The 12,642-nt window shown below is 45.7% G+C and overlaps 1 protein-coding gene across 4 annotated transcripts in view; it reads left to right on the forward strand.

Moving 5' to 3' along the window:
• The first annotated feature begins 450 nt into the window (after positions 1–450).
• Positions 451–12,642, forward strand: part of Nrp1 (neuropilin 1) — a 138,241-nt gene continuing 126,049 nt past the window's right edge. For 2 of the 4 annotated variants that reach the window (XM_050122042.1, XM_050122045.1), the window contains exons 1-3: positions 454–604; positions 964–1,497; positions 5,047–5,221. In XM_050122042.1, coding sequence (XP_049977999.1) covers positions 1,425–1,497; positions 5,047–5,221 — 248 coding nt within the window. In that variant the 5' untranslated portion in view covers positions 454–604; positions 964–1,424. Of the gene's footprint in view, positions 605–946; positions 1,498–5,046; positions 5,222–12,642 lie in introns of those variants that run through there. The other 2 variants (XM_050122044.1, XM_050122043.1) reach the window with 2 other exon arrangements.

The raw sequence follows: 12,642 nt of genomic DNA on the forward strand, positions 1-12,642 counted from the left end.
AAGAAATGGGTCCCTCGACCCCGGATTCAGAATTCCTGGAGCACCTAGGTTTCTACGTGGCTGGTCAGTGTCTGTTGACGGCTGCCCCCTAGCTGAAAGGCGCGCCACCACCCATCCTCCTGGTTCATTAACCCCAAAGGAGAGGGCATCAACTCTCAGGGAACAATGCAGCCTGCAGGGGAGTAGGGAGGGGGAGGCACCCAGCCTCGCGCCTTTGCGCAAGGCGAGGAGGCCTTACTCGGCTGCAGCCAGGTTCCATGCTCCCAGAAGGTCTGCCTATGCTTTACGTGGCAGAGACACGGTCGCAGCTCTCTGGGCTCAGCGGCGCGTCTCCCACAACAGCCAGGCTTTCTTCTCGTCTACAATTCCACTCCTAGAGTCCCAAAGCGTCCAGCTGCTTCCCGCCCCAAGCCTCAGGCTGGCATCTGGGAAGTGTAACTGGGGACTAGCTCAGCGATCCTCACAACCCGGGGTGCGGGAGCCTGGAGATTTGGAGTTCCGTGAAGTAGCCGCTAACCCCGGGCTCTCAGAACTCCTTGGCTCCGGGATCCTCGCCTACTGAAGCAGCCTAGCTCAGTCGCGGGGTGCAGAGAAGCACGCCGAGGTAGACTAGTTGGACCCTGGGGCTGGTACCGCTCGCCTTGCCCCTTCTGACATACACGCGTCCTTGCGCTCTGGGCGCTGACAACCTGCGCCCTCCGCGCCCTTCTTCCCGCTGAGAGCACCGTAGGGTATGGGGGGGGGGGGAGCCTAGCCAACGCACCGGGAAAGCACGCCTAGGGAAACTTGAGTGTCTGAATCTCCAGCCAGGCAATCGCTGGCGGAGCTGTGCGGGGAGGGGGCGGGAGGAAGCGAGGGAAGGGCTCTGGGAGGGAGGGGGAGGTCGGAGAGGGAGGCGGGTGCCAGTGGAGAAAGTCCTCGCTCTCCCGCTCATCTTTTCATTGCTCTCTCTCCTTCCCGCAGACAACCCGGACCTCCTCTGGGCGCCAGCTCCTCGGCTCCAACCCGTCCAGAATCAAGCGGGATTTTTTTTTTTCCCTCTAGAAATTGGCTTTGGTGTGTCGCCCGCCCTCTCCCCTCCTCTTCGCAACTCCTCCCCTCTTTTTTTTTCTCCTCCTCCTTCTTCTTCCTGAGACATGGCCCGGGCAGTGGCTCCTGGAAGAGGAACAAGTGTGGGAAAAGGGAGAGGAAATCGGAGCTAAATGACAGGATGCAGGCGACTTGAGACACAAAAAGAGACGCGCTTCTCGCGGATTCAGGCATTGCCTCGCCGCTAGCCTTCCCCGCCAAGACCCGCTGAGGATTTTATGGCTCTTAGGCGGACTTAAGAGCGTTTTGGATTGTTACGATTTCGGTTTGCTGGGCTTTCGTCCGCGCATTCGTGTTCTCTAGCAGCTGCCTTGGGACTGGCTCGGCGAAGGAGGATGGAGAGGGGGCTGCCGTTGCTGTGCGCGGCGCTCGCCCTTGCCCTCGCCCCTGCTGGCGCTTTCCGCAGCGGTAAGTGACAGGCTGAGGTGTGAGCGACCGGAGGGTCCGGGGCTGCCGGGTCCCCTCCGGCGGTGGGCTTCCCGCCCCGGTCGCGGGACGCGCGCACAGCTGCGGGGCGCAGGAAACTTGCCTGCACTAGGAACAGAGAAATCAGGGCCTCTGGGTCAGGAAGACCGCAAGCCCTCAGCACCCAGCTCCAGTGGGTTACTGGCTGTGGGCTTCTCCTGCCAGTTTCGCGGCAGAGCTCCCTACCTTCCCAGATCAGCACACCAATTATCTTAATAATGTTTCCTCCCAGAGGCAATTAGATGAGACTCCCTTTCAAAAAATCTGATGGCTGCTGAGAGTTAATGAACACTTCACCGGGAGGACTTCCTGGTTCTCCTCACAACTCCCCTGCTCGGTTTCCTCTGGTGGGCGACACCAACAGATAGTGGTCAGTCTTGGCGGCCGCCAGGACTCCCTTCCCCGCCTTTACAAACCATCCGTGATCCATCTAGAGTATGAATGAAAGTCACGCTGTCAATAAAGGGCTTGGATCTATTCAGTGTAAGGCGGCAGCATATCTGAGAATCCCTAACCCAGTTGGCTTTAAAAACCGCTCTGTTAAGTAGTGAAAGGCAGTCAGTCCTAGGTAGAAACAGTGCCTTGGAACCTAGAGTGTGTTTAAGACGGGATCTGGTACAAAGGTGCTGAAGGCCAGGCTAGAGCTGATCCAAACAGTAAATCTTCAACATTATTATTAACTAATGGCCAAATATTTACTTTTGTCTGGCTTAGATTTCAATCAAAGCAATTAGGAGAAAAGTGCATCTACTACTTATTGTGGTGTATTGTTTTAATAAGAGGGGGCTCTACCAGGAAGAGTTTTTTTAAATCAATCCTTTATGGTAGAAGTTAATCTCCTTAATGCGCGGTCCCCAGGCTTTGTGATTTCAGAGGTAGATCTCTCCCAACAGGTACCAAACAGCTCTCAAAAGATGGGCAAAAAATTTTGTGAACGCGGCTGGAATTCAGTTTATTAATGAAGCCGAGTTGGCGGCATCTTTCTATATACTCTGGCAGGAAAGCCAAACACTCGAAAAATCATGAATGTGGAGTTCAATTTGTTAATGAACCTGAGTTGGTGGACTGCTTATGTATTCTGGCAGGGGACAAAATATCATTTCCCTCTAACCAAAAGAACTCAAATGTTTAGACCTCAAAACATGTATCCTTCTCGACTCTTGAGGTTAGAGCAGTGGTTCTCAACCTTCCTAATGCTGCAACCCTGTAGTACAGTTCCCCATGCTGTGGTGACCTCCCCTCCACCATAAAATTACTTTCATTGCTACTTCATAACTGTCCTTTTGTTACTGTTATGAATCATAATGTAAATACTTTTGGAGACAGAGGTTTGTCGAAGGGGGGGGCGACCCACAGATCAAGAACCCCTGGGTTAAAGCCATGCTGGGGTACCCAAAGAGTGGTTGTGATACCCAATATGAAGAGCATTAAGATTTGTATGGTTCAGAACAACACACACAGACACACACCACACACACACACACACACACACACACACACACACTTTTTAATTTCCTTAACAGAAATCTGGGGAATGTTGAGAATCTGGGCTCCAGTCAGCTAAAACCCTGTTGCTATGCTTGAGATGACCAGTGCCAGCACATGCCTCCATAAGCCTGTGGTCCTCTTAAAGCCATAGCCACCTCCTCCCAGGAAGTGTCTACTAAATTAATTCATTAACCTTATTTAGGACTAATGGTCCAGAGTCATTAGGAATTGCTCTCTGCTAATCAAGTGTTAGCGAGACTGAACAGAGTGTGGGAGTCCAGCAGTCCACATTATCTTATTACGCCGTCACTTTCTCAGAAGTCACAGATTAAAGTGCTCGGGTGTGGTACCAACCCCACCTCGCTGTCTTCTGAAGTGACTGTCTGGCGACTGCTTCATTTCACTCCCATAGCAGATGCCGTGGTGGCTACACAGAGCTGGAGGGACTTAATGAGCTGGGGGGGGGGAGGGGACAGTCTCTAAGATTTCTGCACAAATAAAATAATGCCAGAACCTCCACCGAATCACACCGCTGAGCTGACTGGCATCATTAGCTGAGATTCTGGGTGTTGGTTGCGACATCCGTCCTTCTTGCAGACCTAAAGCCTTTAAGAAGCCAATGGGAAGAGAATCTGTAAGGCCAACCCCCTCTGACCTGAGAAACAGCCAGAAACAGCTAGCAATTGGAGAAATCAACATAATTTATATTGTCTTCTTTTTAATTTATGGGAAATGACTTCTGTAATGCATGTAGCTTTATGCATTTTTGATGTGCGCTTCATCTTTCATTTCCATTTGACCTGGTTTTCCTGTAATAAAATTCCGTAGATTTATAAATTCATGCTGAGAGCAAAGAATGCCATTCTCTTTCCACGGGGAATCTATTAGATGTAATATTAAAATCTATATATACCATTACTGGATGTTTGTGATTGATAGGCTTATATATTTCAATGCTTCGTACCTGTTTCTATTACATAGTTTATGCACCAAATTTTTATTGCCCCAAATTAAGCATCAATAAATGGGGTGGCATTTACAGGCTGAGGCTCTCCTGTATGAAACCCATAATAAAAAGTGACAGTAACCATCTATGGTGAATTGTAAACCAGCCCAGCGTCTGGCTTGTCTGCCCGATAGTCACTTCAGCGTTTGGGTTTTTGTTGTGGTGGTTTGTTTTTTCAGGAAAGGCTCAAAAGTAGATAGTTTCTCTTTCCAGGGTGTAAAAATGTAGCTCACCATATGTGATACCCAGACCTCGGTGGCCAGGGCTTCCCCTAACATCTAGTAATTAGAACTAATGCCGTGTGTGGCTATTTATTTTTCTTTCTGCCCCCGTGGCTTTGATCTGGTCGCCAAGGCTGAGCAACTTGGGTAAGTGAAGCCAGTTCTTTCTGCCTCACCAGCTCCACTTTGTTCTCTGTTGATTTGAGTCTCAAAAGCGGAGATAACTCAGAATCGCTCAGATTTACAGGCAGATAGAACAACAAAAGGAGGGTAGGCCACAGGCCAGTCACAGTCCTGGAAGACAGTCCCCACCGGGTCTGTGACACTGACCAGGCTTATCATCAAAAGGCCACTTGCAAGGAATGGCGCAGCGTCTTCTAGTCACCTTCCACTTAGAACTGTTCTTTAATGTGATTACACTTCTCGGAAGATAATTAAGTCTAGCAGGAGCTCCCAGGGGGCTGTGTTAACATCAATTGAGGGGATTTAATGTTTTTAATGCTAGAAGTCCTCTCTCTTTGGAAGGAACTGGGTAGGGGGTGGAAAGGCATCTCAAATCTCAGTAGGCTTTCTGTGGAAGCCACACTCCCGGAGGTTAAAAGAGTGTCTCCTGGTGTTGTGTCTTCGAGTTCAGCACCACACGAATGACTTGTGGAGACCCTTTGGGGTTTCCCTTCCCTGACAGGATGTTCGCTAATTGTCAACGCATATGTAAAGCTAGAAGACTCCACTGGTCGTTAGGGGAAAAGTTCGGCTAAAATGTTCTTTTTGTTGCAGAAAAGTGTGGCGGGACTATAAAAATTGAAAACCCGGGGTACCTTACATCTCCCGGTTACCCGCATTCTTACCACCCAAGTGAGAAGTGTGCATGGCTGATCCAAGCTCCAGAGCCCTACCAAAGAATCATGATCAACTTCAACCCGCACTTTGATCTGGAGGACAGAGAGTGCAAGTAAGTGAAGGAGTTTGAACAGGGCGCCACAGCACCATCTAGTGGTCACGAGTGTCCCTGCGTGGTGGGTGTGAGAACGTGAATGGATCCCAACCTAGATCAGATCAAATGTCAATGGCGTGGAAATGAAGTAACAAGAGTCTGAGTTCTCCCAATATGTAAATGTATGATAGCTTGTCCTCTTTTTTGTTGACATATTTGGTTTGGGAACTCTCTTGTTAAGAAATGTATGATGCGCGGTTCTTTCTGGAACGGGTTTTGAGAAAAAGCTTGTGTTTTCTTAAATATTGTGGGTCACCAGTATACATTATCTGCAGATGGTGAAGTTGGGTGTTTTTTAAACAAATCTGTGGCTCATTTAATGATTTTAGAACTATGTTTCTCACGACTGGGGAATTGAGCTAAGTGGCAGGGGTTACCCCAGCATTGATTCCAAAGATTGTATTGAGTTTGACATGAAAAAAAAAAAAAAAAGCAAGTTGTCACGGGGTAGAAATAAAATATACAAAGTGGATTAGATGATGGCTTGGTATTATTGTTAGTGTTTGTTTGTTTGCTTGTGGCAGGGTCTCACTGTGTAGCCCTAAATGGCCTAAGATGGCTTCGAACTTAGAGATACATATTCCTCTGCCTCTCAAGTACTGGGATTATAGACATTTGCCACCATGCTGAGTTTAAGCAAGAATTTTTAATACTAGGTTGTGGAAAGGTTTATGAAACTGGTAAAAAAAAAAATTGTGCAAACACAATGGGAACCTAGGTGTATGTCAGGTTTGAATTCATCTGCCTTTCCTGGCTGTCTCCTTCAATTTGAAGTTACTAAACATTAATCTATGTCATTTAATTATTGCAATATTTTACTGGAGAGATCATCTACATGGTGCTTACTGTCTTCACGTGGATGTCCTGGCATGTGGTGGAGAATTTCTGCGTGTGCCCTATGTGAAGTGGGCCACTGAGGTCTTCACCCCTCATCCTGTTCTGTGTCCACACACACCTATTGGTGTCTTGCCTACCTGGTCCTATTCTGAAGTACTGTAAAGAGGCCAGTCTCCAATTTGGACTTGAATATTAATTAATCTTCATGAAGAAGCAGGCCCATTCTTCTCCTTGCTTTGGACTTAAGCGTGTCGGAGACATGTACAAAGGTCAACGCTATTCTGCTGGCAGAACAGAGTGGTGTGAAAACCTTCCCACCGGTGCGAAGGACTCAACAACCTGTTGGTTTTATGGCGTGGTGGCAACCAGCTTTTCATTGTCAGGGCATCAAGGTGTCTACTTTACTCAGCATGTCAGTGCCAGCGGCTTAGCAGAAATCCGCAGACAGAGGTGCATCTGTGGATGGCTGGCATGCTTGATGGTGCAATGAAATTACTCTGATTCCAGCTTAACCAAGTCTCAGCCTTGGGTTACATTTCAGTCTTTTGTAGAATCAATAGCGTTCCAGTGCTTTCTAGAAAACAGGGAGTTATCATTTTGTTGTTATTGTTGTTTGGAAGTTCTGGGGATCAATCCTAGGGCTTCATGCACCCTATAGGCAAGCACCCTATAACCCAGCCACACCTCAGCTTGTTAGGATTCTTTATGGTGATTGTTAACACTGTTGGCAACTTGGATGGCATGTATTGTATTTATTCTTGCATCTTGACATTGTTTAAACTGGTGTAGAAGTTTTTTCAAGGAACTCTGGTAATGCATGATTCCTTCCAAAAAGAAGTGTTCTTAGATTTCAATAAACTTACGTTTGCGGATTTCCGACCAGGAAATCGTGACCATGTAGATGCGTAAAAGTTAAAGGTCTCTGAGAAATCACTAGTCACCAGAGATGGCATGGCAGCTAATGTTCATCTGGCTCTGGGGAGGGAGCAAGTCAGGTCCTGGTTTGTGGTTTTGCTCCTTTCTATGTCTTGCGTGTTCCACCTTGGACAGTTTCCAACTCCTCAGGTGATGCAGCGGCAATGTATAGGGTGTGCACTCACCAATGGTTCTGAAGTTGGTGTGTGCTGAGTCCAGCACAACCTGCAGTAGCAGTTGGGGGGAGAGCCAACTGATAAACTTTTATGTACAGATAGTGCTTTTATACACACACACACACACACAAAAACATGAACACTAATACATTAGCACACAGGCTGTCTCAAGAAATTGATAGGAGAAAATGGTGTATGGGAAACTTTATATTGCTATTTGTCATGATACAGAGTAGGATATGACAGCATTGGAGGACCACCTTTCTGGTTCATTTCCTTCCTTAAAAAAATAGACAATAAGGGGCTGGCAAGATGGCTCAGTAGGTGAGAGCCTTTGCTGTCAATCAAGCCCAAGTGATTGAGTTCAATCCTTGGGGAGCCTCATGGTAGAAGGAGAAACCTACTGCTAAAAGTTCTCCTCAGGCCTCCTACATTCACTGTGGGACCCAGGAAGGCACGCACATACACATACACATGAACACACACACATACACACGGACACACAAATACACACGCGTATACTATACCCACAACTTAAAAAGAAAAAGATTGTTTCCATAAGGGTTATATGGTGGTGAGACATGAGGAGGCTTGTTTATGGGGTTTGTATTTGTTTCTTGCAGAATAAAGTGATCTCTTGGTTGTCACATCTCAGGCTCCATGGCCTGGAAGATGCCACCAGCATCTAAAAGCTGATTATTCTCTCTGGTGAAGGCAGAGAGCTTCTGCTCATGGGAAGTGCCTCTGTACCACATTCTGGAGAGCAGCTGCATGGCCCTTTTCACAATGAAAAACTCCAAAATGTTACGGGGAGAACGTCTTTAAAAACACCCCGAAAAAGAAGCTTCTTTCCAGATCCTACTTGGCTTCTGGTCACTGTTGAGGGTGGCCATTAGGGTTGTTCATGTAGACGTGCTCAGAATCACAGCTTCAGCATCTACAGGTGCTCAGAGTTCCCCCAAGAAGGCAGACCACACAGGTTCTTCTGAAAACAGCTTTTGTTGTTTCATCTTCTGATTGTATGAGGTCGTTTATGAAATAGGTCATAAAGAGAATCAGGACTTCCAGGTCCTACTCAACTACACAGCAGGCTTGAGACCAGCATGGGTTGACTGAGACCTTGTCTCAGAAAACAACAAACCAGTAGTTGTTCATGTTCCCCTTAGTTAAGATACTTAATGCTTCTCCCTTGTTGGCTGTAGTGTAAGGCTAATGACAGCAATATGGCGTGTTATCCCGTGCTATTAGGTTACTGCTTAAATAAGGCTGCAGATGTGAAATCACCGAGAAGCTCCACCAATACCTTTTCATCATGACTGTGATATCAACAATTTGGTTATTGTTAGAACATTTCAAAATATGAAAGTAAACATATGTCAAACTAAATTTATTGATCCTGTAATGGGTTGATTCTCATATAAATACCACCTGCATTTTTTTTTCCCTTGAAATCGCCACTCTTTGTACCGCCAACTTTCATCCTCAGAAAGCCAGCAAGAAATCAATGTCTTGTAGCAGTCACTGAGGAGAAACCTCTTTGAGATCCAAGGAAGCAATTCTCTTTCCTGGGGTGGCGGGCTGGATGCATAATTAGAACAGTCAACTAGTTCAGCAGGGAAAAATCTATATTTAAATTTTCATTGTTGTTTGCAATTATGTAAAAGCCACCATATAACTCTGACAAGTTCAGGATATAATCATGAGCTTTCCGTGTGAACAGGGCTGAGACTGACCTAGCTCATAAGTCAACTGTGGATTTTCACAGTACAGGTTAGGTTCTCAGGTGGCTAGAACAGGGGTGGGGGCCCTTGGGGGAGACGAATGTGTAAATGATTGCTGAGGTTTTTTCAACATGCAACAGTCTAGGTGGATGCTGCCGTTCAATTGGGTTCACTCCACACACTCATTGAAACCGTGGTAATATGACCCCTTCCACTCTTTTATTGAACAAGGTGTGGTGTAAATCAGTCAATGAACAGGCAGCAGAGCACCTGTCTTCCAGACTAACAAGGGGCTCAGGTTTTCAGCTGGATGTCCTTTTGTCGATAGAAGAGACAACCCGAGATGTTCGGAGAGGAGAAGGTGTTGAGGAGATGGCAGGGACGGTGACTTTTGTGCCTTTCACACGGGCCGAATCCCACCTGTTTAGGAGGCACCATTAGACATAGAGCAGCTAAGAAGGTCGAAGGAAGAAATCTCTGCTGTGCCCTGGAAACATTGAACCGCTCGGAGCTCCTGCTCCAAGGCTTCCTTCAGTGGTACAGGCAGACATCTTGAGTCTCATAAAACTTTATTTCTGTATAATAAACAAGGATGCCATTGACGAAGTAGTTAGGATTTATGAAACTTTCTCCGGCTTCCCAGCAATGCAGGCTATCAGCATGATAATTTATAATGGCTTGTGACAAATACTGCCGAGCCGAGAGGTGTGTGGTTACATTCAGATCGGATGTCTTTATCTGGGGAGCCATAAAAATTTCAGAGACATTGGCTTAAAAACATTAAGAAAATGAATGTGAAGCTGTAGAAGAAAAGCCTGCGAGGGTAGAGCTGGGGAAAGAGGCCAGCAGAGGGTTTGTTCTGGACGAGATCCTAGCTGCACTCACTTTCCTAACTCAGCAAGGATGCTTTTTGCTCGCTAACTTCTTTGGCCATCTACTTGGAATCACCCAGGGTGGGTATGTCTCTCAATGCCATGCAGCTAAAGCTGCCTTTTGCTCCGGTGACTCCATTTGAGTCATGGTGAAATTATAATTAAATAGAGATGAGAGTCAAATCACGGAGATTGGGAGACAAAATCATGCCATGTTTCCTTATTGCTACTTTTAAGTTTCCCTAAATGTTTACGAGCTTTGAAACACTGCTGACCTGATTCACTTTTGAAGAATACAAACTCATTTATTAAAACTTAATCTGCCCTTAGTTTCTTAAATCTGATTATCACTGCAAATTAGACTTCATAATTTTACAGTGATGGTTTAGTCCTTTATTAATTTCCCTGAGTAATATTTTCTGGTTTTATCCTTTCTTCTTTTTTTTTTTCTCAGCATGAATTTTTGCATCGGTTTTGATTTTTGAATGTTATATTAGAAACTATATTCCCAGAGGTACTGTTTATGCATATATACATGTGTGTATGTTTTCTGGGTATGTGTTTCGTGTGTGTTGTATGTGTGTGGGTATATGTATGCAAGTGTGTGTGTGTGTATGTGAAATGGAGAGTATATCCAAGACAAGCCCCTCCACCTAGTCTTTTACTTTTCAGCATCCCTCATGTTAAAACTAAAGTTTTTATTTTATACAAAAACAGTGGGGACCTTAAGCCAAAATATTTTTCCATTTTCTATATGAAATATAGGAGCATATATACTTTTAGTTAAAAGATAATATATTATTATAAAAGTGCATAACTTAAGTGTGCCAGTTAATAAAAACTTGGAAGGTCCCCAGACCAGAGAGAAGCAGTTCTAGTTCCAGAATTCCCTGATATCTGTCATCAGTCACTCCCTCTGCCCTTGAGGGGAGCTGCTCTTTTAAACTCATGTGATTCCATTTTTTCATGTTTCAAAGTCTAAGAGAACTAAAGCTTTGTTAGAAGCCTTCATGTATCTGTACTCTGAGTAGATCCCGTGAAATCTTTGGAGTAGAGATAGATACCCATGCACGTGTGTGCGTGCACACACACACACATACACACACACACACGAGGACACACACACAGACACACATACAGACATGCACAAACACACAGAGACACACAATACCGGGCACACTCCTCCTATTCAGATAAGGAGTCCCATTTTGCTGAAAACTCAGCTTATGTCTTATCTGCTACTGTAGAAATACCTTTTCTTTACTTAATATGCTAACAGATACCTGATAATCTGTTTTCTACGCAAAGAGAATTCAGAAAATTCTTCCCGTGTTTGTTGTGGAGGAGGCAGTGACTGACTGGCTGACTTCCTCAAGCACTTCTCCCCAATCTCTTACTGGATCTGGAGCTCACCAGCTTGATTAGACTGGCTGCCCAGTGAACTCCAGGTCCCCTCCTTTCTCATCCTCCCCAGCACTGAGATTATGGCACCAGCTTGTCACATGGATGGTGGGAATTAAAGTCAAGGCCTCATGTTTGTACAGTACGCACTGTACCCGATGAGTGGTCTCCCCAGCTCCTCCCCCGTTGTTTTAATGGATCATCTTATCACTTCTAATTTTGATCTTGGGTGACTCTTAGGAGCACTCTCTGGACCATGTGAAGGGAGCACCACCAAGCTTAGTTTAAATAAATAGCTCTTGAGAAAGTAGAAATGAGCCATCTTGGGTACTGTAGGCCAGGACCTGCAACACTACAAGTACCACTCAGGCAGGTAACTTGATGCTTTCTTCCCTTTGATTTTCTTTTCCCCATTACCACTGATTTAATCTGAACAGGGCCCTGTTTTATTTAATAAAAGGATTTTTTGTTATGTTTAGTGTAACATAACAAAACTTGACAGTGCTGTGTTTTGAGTGTGTTGGATACTTGTGTAACTTAAAAGAAGCAGCGATTGAGATGGAGAGATGGCTCAGTGGAGGAGGCACTTGCTCCACAAACTTCAGGACCTGAATTCATTTTCCCAAATCTAGGTAAAGACACCAAGCATGGAGGCATGCCCCTGCGAACCCTAGCCCTGGGGAGGGAGAGAATAGCAGATTCTTGGAGCCCACTAGCCAGTCACCCTAGCCAACTGAGCACCTGCCTCAAGGGAATAAGATGAGAAATGACAGAGCAAAATGTCAGACAGCCTCTTCTGGGTTCTGCTTGTACTCATGGGCACACACAGCTACCACAAACACACACACACACAGATACACACGTGAAACCAGATGGATGGATAGATGATAGATAGATAGATAGATAGATAGATAGATAGATAGATAGATAGAGGAATGGATGGATAGATGAGTTAGAGAACAATTGAGGAAAAGACTCAAAGTCAAAGCTCTGATCTTCATGTATGTATGTATTTATGTACATATATATACACACACATACACACACATATATACACATACATATATGTGTGTACACACACACAAACTTCCGTTAGAAGCTAAAGAAGTGGACTACTTGACATTGTGTTCCCCCGAATCAACAAGTGTGTGGTGTTCCCCACCAGAGTTCTCTTTGGGACACGGGATCCTAAGAAGGGACCAGGACAGACATGTGCCTCCAGCCTCATGTGTGTTCTCAGTTCTGTCCTGCCCATTATTGCCTTTGAGAGGGGCACATTTGCTGACATGCCTCAGCAACTAGACACATATGTACATGTGCACAGGAAGAGATGAAGATAAACTTGTAAACTTTTCTAACTACAGCTGCCTGTTCACCAAGACTGATAATTAGGTCAGAGAGGAGAGGAGGGTGAGGGAGGGAGGGAGGAAGGGAGGGAGGAAGGGAGGGAGGAAGGG

This window comes from Alexandromys fortis, unplaced genomic scaffold, assembly GCF_014885135.2.
Source record: "Alexandromys fortis isolate MF-2015 unplaced genomic scaffold, M_Fortis_MF-2015_v1.1 scaffold_193, whole genome shotgun sequence".
Classification (NCBI taxonomy): Eukaryota; Metazoa; Chordata; class Mammalia; order Rodentia; family Cricetidae; genus Alexandromys; species Alexandromys fortis.